At 36.2% G+C, this 18,077-nt stretch overlaps 1 protein-coding gene across 3 annotated transcripts in view; it reads right to left on the reverse strand.

The window, feature by feature from the left end:
• The window catches only part of LOC149784949 (uncharacterized), a 108,937-nt gene that overhangs the window by 13,617 nt on the left and 77,243 nt on the right, over positions 1–18,077 (reverse strand). For 2 of the 3 annotated variants that reach the window (XM_089978599.1, XM_089978598.1), the window contains exons 8-10: positions 12,912–13,070; positions 7,993–8,161; positions 3,907–4,017 (exon numbers count right to left, since the gene is read on the reverse strand). In XM_089978599.1, the coding sequence (XP_089834725.1) occupies positions 3,907–4,017; positions 7,993–8,161; positions 12,912–13,070 (439 nt within the window). The remainder of the gene's footprint in view (positions 1–3,906; positions 4,018–7,992; positions 8,162–12,911; positions 13,071–18,077) is intronic. The other variant, XM_089978600.1, reaches the window with a different exon arrangement.

Consider the following 18,077-nt stretch of genomic DNA (forward strand, 5'->3'; position numbering starts at 1 on the left):
ACTGGCCACCATGGATAGCCTACCGTGTGCTGAAAAATGGCGTTAAACCCTACAACAACAACAAAAAAGCAAATATTCAATCTACTCTTATGCTATTCTTACGCAGCAGTCATCTCTTTAGAATATTCTCCAATTCATATGAGTGGAATTAAAGAGATGATAATAAAACTGACAAAACAGTTTTTTTATTGCTTTATATTGATCTTTTAATGTACCCAAAAAGCATAATCCAAACACAGTCTAGTGTAAAACATAATTTGGTATAAAAAACCCATATAATGATTATACCAAAAGTATAATGGTTGGCATGTATGGAGAATGGACCTAATATATAAGAGGTGGAAAAAACTGGTCAAAGCGAAGAGGGGATGGACCATCCCTTGTGTTGTCTGGCTACCTCTTGGCCATTTTAAAATGAATGCAGGAATAACAGAATATCTGAAAGAGTATGGGCCCCAGAAAGTCTCTTCTTACTGAGAATTCTATTGTCTTCAGTTCTCAAAGGCTTTGGATGCAAATCTGGGGGAAATAGGTGCTAAACCTAGCATAATACCTATTTCAGAGATCCAGACTTCCTTCTCATTCTACACTTGCCCCAAAGATGGAATGAAGACGGGAAACCCTTGGGTTGTCAGCCAACAGATCAAAGTCACTGTATCACAACTGCTTGTCATACAAGAGGGCTAAGAGAATGAGTTTTGACAGTGAGGGTATTTCTTTAGCCCAGAATGTGGTAGACTGAGTGTGATCTCTATGATGGTCCAAAACTTCTAAGCAAAGAGAAGGCACCTGGTTGTGTGCGTGTGTGTGTGTGAGTGATTCAGATTTTTAACATAGCTTTAACAATTTTTTAGTCATATCGCTATGATGTCTGCAGTTTGACAGTTTATAGTGATGTCTAGCACTAGGGCATCATGCCGCAGACATGAAGCCTGATGCCCCACCCAGTCACATTATACTGACAACAGACCAACCAGTCCTAACACTAACCTCTTAATGCTGAGCACCAAGCGAGGCAGGTGTCAGTGCCATTTTTGTGTCTTTGGTATGACTCTGCAGGGGTTAGAACCCACGACCTTCCACATATGAGGCGGACTCTCTAACCATTAGGCCACCGGAGCAGTTTCATCAAAGGTGGAAGAACGGGCGTCAAATTGGGTTTGACTGATTGATTGGTTGTTTTTTGTTTCAAGTTTGCCAGTATGGACTGTGACAACCATGACACAATTTCTTATGTAGTTGATGCACCTTTGTAATACTAGAAAAACAGTTTGCATTTCGAGTCATATATATCAAGGGAAGATTCTTCCCCAGGCCACAAGTCGCAGAGAATCACCTCCTCTGGTTCCTGGTAAGCACCTCCACCTGAATTTAAGTACTCAATGTATAGGAAGGAGTGATGGGGTATCACTAGTCAGAATGCAGTTCTGCTTTCTCCATGAACTCGGATGATGATGAAATTTGATCCAAGGTTCCCTGTGTAGACTTGAGTTTACTAAATGGAAAGGCCACAAAATTCCTGGGGAAACTAAGTCTGTTGCTGTGCTCAGAGTCTCTAAGATTGATAGGTATAGATAAACAAACAATGAAGTGTTCTTAGACAGAATTGCTACAAAAGATAAAATCAGTGTGAGCCTCTTAGAGGAGGGCATGAAATGTCCCTTTATAGGTGAGGAAATTCATCCCATTGTAAGCAATTCTGAGAAGGTAGATCTAACTTCCCTGGATCCCAGACAAGTCAGTATCTACTGAAAGAATGACAGGTTCTTCAGACAGCTACCTCTGGGGATGATATGGATCATCCAGTCATCAAAATACTGGATGATGGTGACTGCTAAAGACCCCAAGTTGAAATTAAGAACCCTAAATGGAAAAGATGGGGATGCAATGGTGGGCATCTTGGAGATATACAGAGACCATTTAGTTGTTCAAGATAATGTCATTTTTCATGAATTGCCAGTCCAGTGGGACGCTGGCTCAAACACTGGTACAAAGAAAGAATATCTTCACTCTTATGGCAGGAAAAATAAGTTGATATGAGCTTGGGCTACATTCTGTGTTGCTAAATACTGGCTCCAAAGAAACTATGCCTTTAATCTGATGCACCCAAGACCAAAAGATAGAAGAGGGAAGTAGTGAGTGCCAACCAAAGAATGACTAATATCTTTCAGTGATAAATGAGATAGGTGCATGTGGTATAATTAGCTTGAACCTCATGGCCTCCAATCTTCATCAATGAATGGTTACTCTCAGTAAGGACCTGATAAGCCCTTTGGATTGTGAGGACAGCCCACTTGCAAATAATGGATGATGATGTATCACACTGGATTGATACCAGGAATTTCATGGCAGACTGGGGCAAAAAATAAGTATGCAGTCCATCTGGCCAATTTTTGGTATACAGAAATAATTTAATTATAAATTGTACATTTCATAATAATAAAAAACAAACAGTAGAAATCAAGTGAGAAAAAATGAATGTGAACTGTTTTTGATCACCACTTGTGAATATGGATGAGATGAAAAGATCAATAACTCGCATACTGCCTGTGTCTGACAGATGCTAATAGTTCCTCATAAAAACTCTTCTGTATCCATTCCCAACATCAACATATGGAGGTATTTGGATGCCAGGAAGCTACCAGATGATACAAATCCAACACAGTCAAGGAAAAAATGAACTACTCTAAAAGGAGTACAACACTACCAAACAAAGGTGATGTTATAGAAATAGTTGGTTTAAAGAGTTAGCTTGGATCATAGAAATGAGATGCATACTTACATCTTGTAAATGTTGTTAACTGTTCAGCTGCATTTGTTACTGTTGATGCATTTGATCCAGTTCCTGTTCCAGCAATCCATTGTTGAAACTCAGCTTTATGCAGACATTTTTTCATCGGCAGCTGTATGGCCGATGGCATAGCCTCATCTTTGGAGGCTGAGTCTACTTCTGATATTGTCTTTGATGACAAGTCAATGAAGATCCCGATTCTTATTCAGACCATTTATCAACACAAATTATGAATTGTTATAGTGAATTTAATAAAATGTACTAAATTTGACATATAAATATCTTTGTCTTTTTCTTTATTTACTATGTTTCATTAAATAATTAACCTTACTAATGGTTGATCTACCTGCAATTACCATTGTCATTACCTACATTTTGCCTTCTTGAATGATGATATGTACAATCAGTTAGTTATGGACAGGGCCAGTAGATTTTTCAGGTTACTGGTCCTGTGAGCTTTCAGGATTAATTAGCAAGTTTCACACACTGATCAGAATAGCATCTAAGTTTTGAACAGTTCTTTGTGGATTTAATTGCTGCCAACTTTGTATCCTCAACTCATCGGAGAGTTTGTTAAGCTCTAAGGTGTCTTATAATGTTCATCGAGTGGATCTGACATGCAATAAAAGGACATATATTTTTCTCATGAACTTGTGGTTGCTGCTGCCATTTAGTGTGACAGCAATGCCATCAAACATGTTATGCCAGCTAGCAAAACAACAATCCATCAATTCAATTATCTCTGTTATTTGCAATGTGCCAGCCTCCCTTAACCACAGCTTACTTCACTGCATCAAGTAAGCTTTGTCAACTAGGACAATCTCTTCCTATGCATACTTAGATTAAAACCGTTTTAAATCACTACTTGTGTAATATGAAAATAGGTTACTGCTTTGTTGTAATTCTCTTTTGACATTATCTAAGTTAAAACTTAGCACAAGATTGGGTAACTCCAGTTGAGGTTACAAGAAAATAGGTTCTACTTATTTGATACATGTTGTGTTCAAACATGATTACAGTCTTTGCATGCAATTTATTTTTCCTAGCACAAGTATTGATCAACTCAGAAATGTGCTAGATCTAAAGCATCAATAATTTGCTTCTGTCTAACCCACCTTCAGCTGAGTTACTTCTAGATCTTTTTGGATCATCTTCCGATACAGATTCTGCACTTCGTCTTTTGGGAGCATTCACAATACTGGCTTTCTGTTCCATGTAAAGATTATCTAGAATAAATAAAGAAAATATTAACAAGTCATGTAAGCTTAATTTGCAGAAAATTACCCATAGTGACTTGCACCAAAATGGATAACTGGAACAAACGATACTAACAATGATGTAACTGTTCAAAATAATTGAATTCTCATGATGTCAGTATCTATACTTATTAAATTTACTTAAGTGAAGAATATTTTCTGAAAACAGTAAGGGTATAACTATGAAAGGACATAAATCTGGAAAACAAATTGTCAAAATCTGCTGATTTTATATCATGAGACAATGTCAAGGTAAACCTTCACAGCAACTTTGGTTGACATCAAACAAAACATGTGATTTTAGATTGTTGACAAGCACTTGGGATGTCTATTTTGATGCCGCTCGAAGGTTGTGTTTGTGTGTGCATGTGTATGTGTGCATGTATGTATGTCTGTATGCATATCTGTATATATGCATGCATGTATGATTGTATGCATGTATGTATATGTGTATGTATTTATGTATGTATGTAAGTATGCATGCATGTATGTGTATGTATGTACATGTGTGTGTATGTATGCATGCATGCATGTATGTGTATGTATGCATGCATGCATGCATGTATGTGTGTGTGTGTGTGTGTGTGTGTGTATATATATATATATGTATGTATGTATTTTCTAAATATAAATTTCCAGGTCTTTTCCAGGATGAAATTTATTATTTCAAGGTTAAAATATGACCATTAATGTATGGAATTAAAGAACATTTTGGATTATCAAACATGCATTTTCCAAATCTGAAGATGTTTCTCTTTCAAGACTCCAAAACATAAATGTCAGAAAAGATGATCATGTACAAAACCACAAAATGAGTCATACGAAACAAATCTGACAATATTCCCATCAATTGGCATTGAAAGCCATTTCAATGTACAGAATACAAATTCTAACTTTACTTTGCTGACCTGCGTTATGTTGCTACATGGAAACAACATAATGAGCATAAATTATTTCGTTTCCTTTCAAACCTTTAATTCTAAAGAATTCTACAGCAATATATGTGCATGTCATACAAAGTAAACATTTACTATCACAGTATGAGAAAAACCCAATAAATGCAAAGTATTAGAATCTAATCTTGTAATGAAAAAGATTAACCCTGAATTTATGTGTGCCAATAAAATCTCAAACAAGATTTTTCAACCAACCTAAACTCCTTAAGACAATCTGGTTAAAAATTCCACCATTTAAAGACATTTACAAAAGGTTTGATTTAAATTTTGACAAAAGACCTTCAAAATTATATACTGTAGCATAAACAAGGACTGAATTTTCTGTAAAATCAACTTGTCTTCTTGTAGTTCAATAAATCAGTCCCCAAACCTGTATTGATACATGGGCTCTTATTGTTTCTTAATATATAATAGATGGGACGACAATTTCCAATTTCTCCTGCATTCTATTTAAGATCTGAAACCAATGCTTCAAATTATATGCCACTGTGTAAGAGTTTCACACCAAAGTTCAGCTCAAAGATTCAAAATTTTTATAATCCGGGTTTCCTCCAAATATTACAACCTCATTTTTCACATTTGGACATTTAGGATGGAGTGTGGGTTCAGAGCAATTACATATCAAACATTTGGAATCTGCCACCACCATAAGATTGCTTACCAGTGGGCCTAGCAAGTTTAAACTATGTTATATCGACTTAATACCTGCATGAAATTGATAGGAAAATTATTTATTTTCTCAAAAATGGCAAATATTATAATTGTTATGTCTTTAATCTGCTGACAGACTAGACGAAACTCGGTATAGATGATACTTGACCCGGCACTCACCATTTGCGTTAACAGTCACATGACATCACAAATATCAAACAGCGACATCGGAATTCCAATAGTCACGTGATATCCTTTTTATAATGTTTTTAAATGTTGTTGTACAAAATTTCAATTATATTAAATGAAAGCATGATACCTTTTGTAAAAACCAGAAAGAACATACAATTCTCAACATATTTATTTCGAGAACAACTACAAGAAACTTTGCTCGTCTGTTTCATCAAGCAGAGTAGTCTGGTTCACATGCTCACTGCGTGAGAAAGCACATGTCAATGTGGTAGTCACATGATACAACAAAACTCCGGAAGTTGGTCTCAAAATATAGAATTTTGTGCTCTTTCATTTTTGTATTTTTATTACACCCAGTATACGACTTTCATTTAATATTTTTTTCTACAATATTTGAAAATGATGGTTGAGATTCGGTGTGCTTGTGTGACTAGCAATCGAAATTGCTAGTACCAGCTCAAATTTCATCAACAGTTTTATCATCTTTCAGTAGATTAACATAACGATCTTAATACTCGCAATTTCTGAGAAAATAAAATAATTTTCATATCGATTTCATGCAGGTATAACTCGATTTAACAATGTTTAAGTTTGCTAGCCCATCCGCTAAGAGGCTATATTTTAATGCCACCATGTTGGCCTCTTGTGATGCTAGACTGGTTTTCATACCTTGCATTAAAAAAAAAAGATATGGATATTGAGCTGTCTGTGAAACAAAATGTCTACTAGACGAATCGAATCCACTGAGCATTTGGGTTGTCTCAACAAATATATTTATGGCAAGCACCCAAATAATCCATACTGCAACCTCCTAATATTCTGGTTAGAACTCAAAAAATTTAACTCACAATCAGTTCAGTTACGACTCAGTTACATGGTTGTGGAGGAAAATTCCCGGGTTTTTCCTCACTTTCATCAATATTTGCAAAATTCAAGGACTTTTCACGGTCGGGTAAAAAAATGATCATTTCTCCCGACTTTTTTCCCAATAGCGTGGGATGCATGTGTGTGTGTGTGTGCGTGTGTGTATGTATGTATGTATGTATGCATGTATGTATTAGCATTCAATGGAATATCAGTACAATACTGGCTATATAGTGCCAATTAAAAGTAAAGTTCTAAAATGCAAAAATGAAGAAGTGCACATAAAAATATTTAAGATAAACCCTTCTAGATAAATGTAAACATGAAGAGAAAAGATGAAAGGTTAAATATCTGCAACTTGTATGTAAAATACAAAATAAGGTAAAAAATATAATATCCTTAAAATATAGGTTTAAAATTATAAATCATATTCCTGAATATGAATCCATGATTTTCTCACATGGTACAAAACCATACGGTTCTTTAATGTAGTTGACATAAAAAACTTCCCTCATACAGGGTGGAAGTCAATACACTCAAAAGGAATGCAGTCTACTGTCAGGGTATGCAGTCTGGTTGATGTTTGCCCATAGGTGGTATGCATAAGTCAGGTCTGTGTAATATACACACATGGCACAATATCAACTCATCTATGTGATTTATTCTATACAAGAGATGCCACTATCCAGCGGTGGGTTTGATGCTATGAAACTTGTCAGGAGTTATCATTCCATATACAGGTAAAACCAGTTATAACACGGTGCTCAGGGTACAAAGAATAACATCACGATATAAGTGGGATCGCGTTAACAAATTTTTCGACAAACTTCCCCACAGAAAAGTGCACTGAAATAATTGGCTTTTCTAAGAGCTTGTATTTAGGATGTTAAAAAGAGAGTTAAAAAGAGTTAAAATGAGAGATCACCTTAAATTAAAAAATGGGAGCCCTGCTGCCATCGCATTATAAGCAGAATCGTGTCATAATGGGTTTTACCTGAATTAAGAGATGTACACAGAAGAAGAAAAAAACCAACATCTAATGGAGTGTTGACAACATTAAACCAATACACTTTGCCTTATGTCAGGCATATAAAATGTGAGAGTCTGGATGAGGAAACAGGTTTTTGTCTTAACATTATTTATTCTTATGACTACAAGGCAGAGAGTATGACTGATTACTCAAGACACTGTCAAAATATATCAAAGCTTAAAGTTTATCATGCAGCAGCATAACAATGCCCAACCAGATAAAAAGAGAAACTGTAAAAGAAAACTGACATACAATAGATTTTGACCCGAGTTTTCAGATCTCCATTCTCTTCCTTTATCTTCTGACTGTCTTTCTGCAGGTTCAGACACTTGTCCATATAACCAGACAACTCCTTCTCTGCCCTCTCCAACTCCATTTTTGTCTCATTCAAATTCTTCTGAAGCTGCTCAACTTGTGCATTCTGAAAAAAAATCACAACTTCTGTCTCATCCACAATGATCAAAACTCCCATGTAACCCACATGGTCATGACATTTGACCCATAAATCATAAGGAATCTGCAATGTCCAATGACTGATTAAAATAAAATCTGGATGAAAAATCACATGAAAATTAAATTGCTGGCCAATAAGATTTTTAAACTGTGATCAATGGCAATGGTACAAGGCAAGGCAAATGGATGGACAAAAATACACTAACAGCATAACTGCCAACCCCCAAAGTATAAAAATATGGACTGCTTATGACAACAAAAAATGATTTTCAGTAACAAATACTGATTTTCAAAACTTTAATGCATATGTAACTATTTACAACATTTACAACCATCAGTAAAGTAGGTCAGTAACCTATTTAATTCAAAGATGCGTGCATTGCACTATATGAATGGGCACCCTCTTCCATTCGGGTGCCCATTCAGAAGATGCAAGAATGCAACACACACTCAGACATGAGTTGTTTACAGAAGCCATTTCTACACCTTGTTTTTTTCATTCATTATTGAGTCCAATGTACCATTTTTCCCGTATGATCTGAATTCTGTGTGATTTGTTTTCCTGACTGTTTTCCTTCTAACACACAATGTCGAATCAAGTAAAGGAAAAAACTAGCAACTACAAATTTGCCTTTCCTGTAGATTTAACAAGTGATGTAATTTCTATGTTCGTGTATGCAAAAGGGATATAACTGTAAACTCTCAACATTAAAGTAACTTATGCAATTATCTGACAGTTACTGAATAGGATGAACGTCATTCTGTTGTCAAAGTAAAAGAGACTCACCCATAGTGTACAATATATGGTGCCGTGTTACCATGGAAAGTCCGTTAAGCAATAAAGGCGTAGAGGATGCCACTCTGGTCACCATCAGGTTAGAAATTATAAATCAATGAATGAATTGACTAAGTTCTGTGCATTTTTTAAAAATCACATTAAAGATTTATTTATAAACGTCGCAAGTTGAGGCTGAGTTGTTGATGATAAAGCAGTAAGCTGTTATTTATTAGCATTTTCATGCTGTTTTATGTTATTCGTACCTCCACGCCCAATAGCAATATCACAATTACACAATTTGCAAAACACGTTTTTCTCCTTTACTGAATGGTTTCACAAATCTACACAGGACAGCACATTTATCCTTCCAGTTCCATTTTCATTTCTTTCTTGGAGAAAATTCTGAATGTTCTGCTTTCCTTATTGATATGACCAGAAGCTGAACCAATCATATTTTGAACTGTATATCCCTATATACATGCAATACATTTACTCTCAGAAAGGAACTGGGTGTCCGTCATAAACAGAAAATTGCAAGGAAATTTTTTTAATTTAATTTTTGTTAATTAAAAAGTGAATGTTTTGCAACAAAAAAACATGTACAACTTTATTCAATTTCAAATACGGAACAAATACAGAAAAAACGGGACACTTGGCACCTAGGTAACAGGCAGAACGATGCAAGTGTTTCGGAACATTGACCTTACTGGCTTGTGCATGATGATATCTTTTTTCTTGTTTAATGGAAAGAATTATTAACATAAACATTGTTTTTGGAACTATTATTTTCCCAAAGTATTTTTTGCCCAGTTAGGGTCCAACGCATTAATGCCAGCATACATGTCATGCATGCTAGCAAGTCGAAATCTTACTAATGACCTGAAAAACTGAAGGAAGACATTCAGATCCGCTCTCCAAACTGTTTTTGCCAAATTACTCCTATTAAATGGGTTTAAAAAATTGCCCTGTGTTATCTAACATGTGGAAAAACAGTTTGTTGAAAATACACCACGAAATTTGGTCTCTTCCACAAAAGGAATACATGGATCATCAAGACAGAACTGTGGGTCATTATGAATACAATGTAATCAAGCAGAAGCGCATACACATGAATACAACGTAACCAGGCAGAAGTGCATACACATGAATACAGTGCAACCAGGCAGAAGTGCATACACATGAATACAATGTAATCAGACTGAAGTGCATACACATGAATACAATGTAATCAAAAGTGCATACACATGAATACAATGTAATCAGACCAAAATGCATACACATGAATACAATGTAATCAAAAGTGCATACACATGAATACAATGTAATCAGGCCAAAATGCATACACATGAATACAATGTAATCAAGTAGAAGTGCATACACATGAATACAATGTAATCAGGCAGAAGTGCATACACATGAATACAATGTAATCAAGCAGAAGTGCATACACATGAATACAATGTAATCAGGCATAAGTGCATACACATGAATACAATGTTGTTGTTGTTGTTGTGGGTTTTAACGCCAGTTTTCAGCACACGATAGGCTATACATGGTTGCCAGTATTAATGGTGGAGGAAGAACCCGGGAAAACCCCGGAAAGAACCACCGACCCACGAGAAGCTACTGGCAAGCTTTCTCACATACCCACGTTGGCTGAATTTGAGACTCGAACCGACGCTGATAGAGGTGAGATGGCAGTGATCCGTAACGGAGAGAGCTTTAGACCACTCGGCCACTCAGGGCCCCTGAATACAATATAACCAGGCAGAAGTGATACACATGAATACAATGTAATCAGGCAGAAGTGCATACACATGAATGCAATGTAATCAAAAGTGCATACACATGAATACAATGTAATCAGGCAGAAGTGCATACACATGAATACAATGTAATCAGGCAGAAGTGCATACACATGAATACAATGTAATCAGACAGAAGTGCATACACATGAATACAATGTAATCAAGCAAAAGTGCATACACATGAATACAATATAACCAGGCAGAAGTGCATACACATGAATACAATGTAATCGGGCAGAAGTGCATACACATGCATGCAATGTAATCAGGCCAAAATGCATACACATGAATACAATGTAATCGGGCAGAAGTGCATACACATGAATGCAATGTCATCAGGCAGAAGGGCATACACATGAATACAATGTAATCAGGCAGAAATGCATACTATTAATTGTTAATTTCTAAAATTTCAACCTGTTCTCTTCTTCGCATTTCTTAACTTTGTTTATGCTTACATGTACTATAGTATGAATACATTCTGATTTATAGAATGGGCAGTTAGTTCATAAAGGTATTTCACTATGCTATTAATTTTAATGTTGAATAGGGTGACTGACAATATGGCACACTTACGAACCTAGGTCTTAGATTAAGTAGCAGAAAGAAATTAAACCAATAATGTAAGTAAAATCAACATGCTATTTATTTCTCTAAGTTACAAAGTGAAAACTGAAGAGACACTTGAAGTGTTGTAAACTAAATCCAAATACTCCTAAATGACTTATCCCAAGTCCAAAAATACAGAATGTTCCAAATGAGTTTAAACAGTCCTGATGTACCACAATGATGAAATTCAGAATGACTGAGTGAGTTACAGTAATTCCAAAACAGCATTAATTGAAAGTCAATGAGCACTTAGTAATTCCAATGAATAATTTAAATAATACCTCTCAAGTCACAAAATAATTGTAAAGGATTCACACACTCATTTTAAAAAAGGAATTAATTATTTATCAAATCCCTATTTATTATTTATACATATTTTCACTTCACCTATAACATAATACAATGTGAAATGGAAAAACCTAATCTAACTGTAAACAAGACTGGCACTGAACACTTGTTACTTAAGTCTGTTTCTAGAAGGTTCTGAACTAAAAAGATGTCACCATGTCATTTACAACCTACAATCATGGATAAAGGTTATTCATGTGAACATCCTGCTTAAAACAAATGACCTTTACCTACAATCATAGACAAAAATTCATACGAGATATGGGTCATTAACCGACTTTTGTGATAACAGTGTAGTGCTCATCAAGATGCATCCCCTCACCAAATTTCGTTATTCCGGGTATAACAGTATATTGGTTGGTTGTTATGGGTTTAATGCCATATTTCAGCATGATTGGCTATATATGACAGATAGTATATCTGGTGGAGAAAGAACAGGAAAACTCAGTCTTTGTTGTAGGACTGTAGCACAAAAAGATATGCAATTAATCAGATGATTTTTGCATGAACAGTGCCTGAGAAATAAACCAAACACACAAAGCTTAACACAAGTCAGTAAAGTGTGAAATATGGGTCACAGTGACCTGCTTGTGTAAGTGTGTAGTACTCCTCAAAAGGCATCCACAAGTGAGTCCCTGTATAAACAGTATGTATACAGGGTGCAAAAAACTTGAGCTTACCACATAATCTAAACCAAGAATTTACAAATGAACATCTACATAGTTCCACTAACCCTTCCTCAGGGTGTACATGCTATAAAACCCACTCCAAATGTCACATAGGACCTAGAAAGAAAGAAATAGTTGAGACACAATGAGGCTGTGCACATGTATAACATTTTTTTTATGTTTGGATGCCAATGCTAATTCAGTATAATGTACATCTTCTAATTCATAAAAACTGTATTTAAATTAAAAAGTATATCTGTCATGTCTGCATTTCCTAAGTATTTTAAGAAAATTGAATTTCTTTCTTTTTTTACATCAGAAACACAGGTATGCAACTTTTAAGACATTGTCAGGTTAATTCTTATAAACAGTATACCCCAATGCCTTATATATATGACCCACTGATTGAACATGCTCACTGTGAACTCCTATCCATCCCTCTTCTACTGCAATATGCTCCCTAACCCATCTTAAACAATTCATACAAGACAGATTCTTGTATGTTACCATATTTTCTGTGCCAGATGTTACACTTAGTGATGATGATGAGGACGATGCATTTGGCTTCATCTGTGACATCTGTGCCTTCAACTTTGCCACTGTGCTCTTTTCAACGGACAACTGACTCTGCAGTCTGGCACAACGACTTTCCCACTTCTTCAGTAGCTGGATGAGAAAACCAGGAAAAATGGTTCATTCCATGTTAGACAAAAGTTAAAATTTTGTGCCCAAAAAATAAGGAAAGAAACGTAACAAAACATAACTCATCTCAAAATAGTGCAAGTAGTTGTTGTTGTAGGGTTTAATGCCATTTTTCAGCACAAGATAGGCTATACATGGCAGCAGGCTATACATGGCGGCCAGTATTAATGGTGGAGGAAGAATCCGGAAAAGCCCGACAAGAACCACTGACCCACGAGAAGCTACTGGCAAGCTTTTTCACATAACCTCATTAGCTGAATCCGAGACTCGAACCCATGCAGACAGAGGTGAGATGGCAGTGATCCGTAACGGAGAGCACTTTAGACCACTCAGTCACTCGGGGCCCCTTAACAGTGCAAGTAAAATGATCACATCTGATGATGAGCATAATATGTATGCAGTTTGGTGCCTGCTATTATTATATTGATATTTCTTTGATAGCACCAGTCCCCAATCCATACTGAAAATTCCCTCCTCCAGTTAGTAATTGGAGCCTAGAACAAAACAACACTGTCTCAGACAGATGCCACTAACACTTCTATTCTTTTGGAACATCATTCTTCCTCCACTTGGACCAAAACACTAGGACATAAAAGCAGGGAGGGCAGGAATCTGGTAAAACTAGCTTTACCATCCAAAACTACACTTTAATACCAGTAAATACATTACCTGCTATTATTACATTGCTGAATGCAACAGTCTGGTGTGAGAGGGATAATCCCCATAACAGCTGTCAAAATAAAACAAACAACTTACCACCTCTTTCTGGAATGATGCTACTGCACATTAGAAAACGACGAAACTTGTTCAGCTGACAAACTCGAGCCTCATGCATAAATGCCCTAGCCCTAGTGAGGTCAAACAAGAGGACAGTGGAATGAGGATGCCTTAATGCATAAATGCCCTAGCTCTTTTGAGGTTAAACAAGAGGACAGTGGAATGAGGATGCCATAATGCATAAATGCCCTAGCCCTAGTGAGGTTAAACAAGAGGACAGTGGAATGAGGATGCCATAATGCATAAAAGCCCTAGTCTTAGTGAGGTTAAACAAGAAGACAGTTGAATGAAGATGCCATAATGCATAAATGCCCTAGCCCTTTTGAGGTTAAACAAGAGGACAGTGGAATGAGGATGCCATAATGCATAAATGCCCTAGCCCTAGTGAGGTTAAACAAGAGGACAGTGGAATGAGGATGCCATAATGCATAAAAGCCCTAGCCCTAGTGAGGTTAAACAAGAAGACAGTTGAATGAAGATGCCATAATGCATAAATGCCCTAGCCCTTTTGAGGTTAAACAAGAGGACAGTGGAATGAGGATGCCATAATGCATAAAAGCCCTAACCCTAGTGAGGTTAAACAAGAGGACAGTGGAATGAGGATGCCATAATGCATAAATGCCCTAGCCCTAGTGAGGTTAAACAAGAGGACAATGGAATGAGGATGCCATAATGTGACTTTAATATAATCAAAAGAGGAAAGATTAAGAGAATCCAAAGATGAAGTAACAACCAGAACCTCACAGGATTTGATTCTCATGAACTAAAAATCTCTCTCCATGAGAAATTCATAGGTGTTTTTGATAATCCAGCTCTATATGGTGGCTGCTGAGACATCAGAAGAACCTTTTGAGAAAGAGAAAACTATTTTTCTACCCATTTCATTTCTCTTTTTAATTTCACCAAAAAGACATGTAAGGCTCTGATCAGACTAAGAAATCTATCTTGAACATTCCTAGCACAAATACAAGTGAAAAGTGGGATCTGAATTGGCTCAGGAGTTACTGAAGGTAGCCAATTCTTGTCAAAATAAAAAAAACAAAAACAGGTTGGCACAGAGGAGACAATGAATCCCAGTTGCCATTTAAATGAAAGCAACCCCTAGGGGTTCAATATCACTTGTTCTCCAAGCTATGTTAATGAAAGAAGGAAAGTGGTCATAAATATAAGATTCTTGATGGACTCGGGGGTTCATAAGGTCTAGAATACAATCAAAGTACACAATGCATGAAGGGTTCCAACGTAGCATTAGTAAGTGAGAGACTTGTCTCTGGAGCTCCTAATATCTGATAAGCTTTGAGAGGTTAGGGTCAATGGTGGAAACTGAAAACAAAGAGAAGAAAATCCACAACTATGGGTCCAAATGCAGTGTACCCAATCAATGTGCAGTCAAATGTACCAGTTACCAAAGTATCTAAACTTTGTGTTGTAAACACTGCCTCCTAGTCTACAACCCTGCTTGATTACTGACCTCGGTTCATAAATAGTTTGATATGAATCAGGTGTGAAGGTGGAGCATTTGTAGATTGTTTTGGTGGATGGATCCCCTATGCTGTGATAGCAGATGCCTGCTCATCACCAACTTCCTGAGGTGTATCCACCACCATGTTGATATTACTGAATCATGACAGCTGATGCCACAGTGTGGCTATCAGGATGAGCAAAACAGTTGATCCCACTTCAGACTATCCACCACCTATGCACTCTGGTTTGGCACTGAGGAGACCTAAACACATAATTTATTTTAAGCTTTGATGCAAAGTCACATACAGACCTTGCACACAGTAAAACTACTCTCTGGAACATCTTGGTGTCTGAGTTACACTACATCCAACGAGTTGTCAGTGCTGACCATAACACAAATGTGTCTTACGAGATTGATGTATCCCTGTAGTGCTAGGGAAAATAGTGTGCATTTTTAGGTTGTTATATGCAAGGAAAAATCCTGCATGGATCACAAGCCTCGATTGACTAACCCATCTGCCCCAGCCTGAACCTGAGGCATTGAAATCAAGGAAAGAACATGGTTCTGAGGAGTGTATCATAACTCTGGCCAAAAAAGTGTTGATCAGCTTAGGTGGTGACAAAATTGACTATGCAGAATCTGAGCTAAAGTACGTCCCTTCTTCTTTGCCATGTAAGCATGGCGACTTTCTTCTAACAATAAATAGGACAAACATCCATGCACACCCACACAATGTATATTAAGCAGACGAGTTGTGTCTCAGTGATATTTTATTAACCTCATTTACCTGTACCTAGAAGCATTAATTATTAAACTCTGAAAGGAAATAGAAGAAATAGCCAAAATACAATGGAACAAAAAAACACTTAACCGGACACTGGTTATAAATAGAGGGATAAAAGTCAAGAATCATCATGAATCTTGTCATAACTCTGTGTGTGTGTGTGTGTATGATCTATCTGATCATTTTCAAAACACAAAAAGGGGAACCTAAGCATGCAAAATCTGAATTGTAGGTTACAGAGATCTTCATGTATTTTTAAGAGTGTGATACTAACAGACATGCACATAATCATCTAATTATTTAGTTTCTAGCATAAATGAGCCTGAGAAATAAGTGAAGCACAACAAAACCAGTCAGTGAAGTGTAAATATGTGTTAAAGTACCCCTATCTTCTTGAAGAGTGTACTATTCCTCAAGATAATCTGCTCACCAGTTTCATCAATCAATGTATAAAAGAAACATATTTTCCAGCCTACAAGTCGATACTTTCGTCTTATACGCTGAATCGATTTATACATGGATTATGTCAATGAAATTGCTTTAAATACAGGTAATAACATGATTATGAGATGAACTCAGCTAAATCAAAAACATGTCAGAAAGATGTACCAAATTCTTGTTCTGTTACCGAGTCAACAAATTGTTATAAATATGACCACTTTTATATAATTTTTATCATTAATTTCTATCATAACTGCCATAAAATGTAACATGTCATGCTGAAACCATGATTTTAAACTCCAAAACCCCCTGACAGTTGTTTCAAAATACACAATTTATTAATCTTCAAAAAATATATTTAAAAAAATAAATAATAACACCACTTCAATATATGCCGTAACAAGTATAAAGGATAAACAGTCCTGCAAAGAGAACATTTAAACTATCTTAGATAGCTAATTGTCATAGCAGCAAATGAAAAGGCAAACAGGTCAGCTACAAACAACCACCATTTCTATTATTATTAAAAAATTGACAATAGCTAAGTTGATTTGTTAAGCCTTCTGAAGACTGCTGTAGTTGGAGCCCATGGTGCAAATTTGCATCAGTAAAGTTCACAAAGTGGAACAACCCAATTCATTTTAATTTGTGGGTAAATCAAAGAGATGCAAGATGCATGATGAAGAACAAAAATTATTATATATCACTGCCTTGATTGAGGATGTTTAAGCAATCTGTATAAAAAATTATTGGCATGTTTCTGAACAGAGCCAATATTTCTTTGAAATTAAGGTTTTCTCCATCTATAAAATGCAAATCATGCCTATGTTAGTTGTCAGAACAGTGTTTGAGTCTGATTCATTTCTGACAGTGATTAAGCTATCAGAAAAGCAAAGTCCATCAAATACAAATTTCAGAACTCCTGGGGGATGAAATTTTACTTTGTAAAACACAGCAGCAAGCTGGAGCATTTAATTCTTTGCAAACAACATATTGATATGTGATTTTGGAGTTCACTATGTCCATCAAACCAGGAAAGCCATTTATAAGGCTGTATGCAACATAGTCAACATGTACGGCTGTATGTAACATATTCAACATGCTGAATTGAACATTCAGATTAGTTCTCTTTGTTATTATTTGTTACCTTAATCTTGTTGAAATAACTATTAACTGACCCATGCTTAACAGGATGATTGTAACCATAAAATAGATCCATTGAAAGACAATAATAAGCACACACTTCTGTCTGCACTGGTGATTTGTGTCGATAAAGTGTTAAACACCTGTACTGGACAGATTTGTTTATATTTCTGCTGTATTACCAGTAAAGCCCCCATTAAACTTGAAACCTTTGACCTTCCCCCCTCTTCCAAAAATATGGTCAGTTCCGAATGCAGCATTTCAGTCAGGTTTGAGAAAAATGGGACCAACTGGCCCTCTTCATTTGAGAAAGTTGGCCAATGGTATATCATAATGGGTAAACCTCATAAAAAAGACAGAT

Source organism: Sinohyriopsis cumingii, chromosome 13, assembly GCF_028554795.1.
Source record: "Sinohyriopsis cumingii isolate HCF-2022 chromosome 13, ASM2855479v2, whole genome shotgun sequence".
Taxonomy (NCBI): Eukaryota; Metazoa; Mollusca; class Bivalvia; order Unionida; family Unionidae; genus Sinohyriopsis; species Sinohyriopsis cumingii.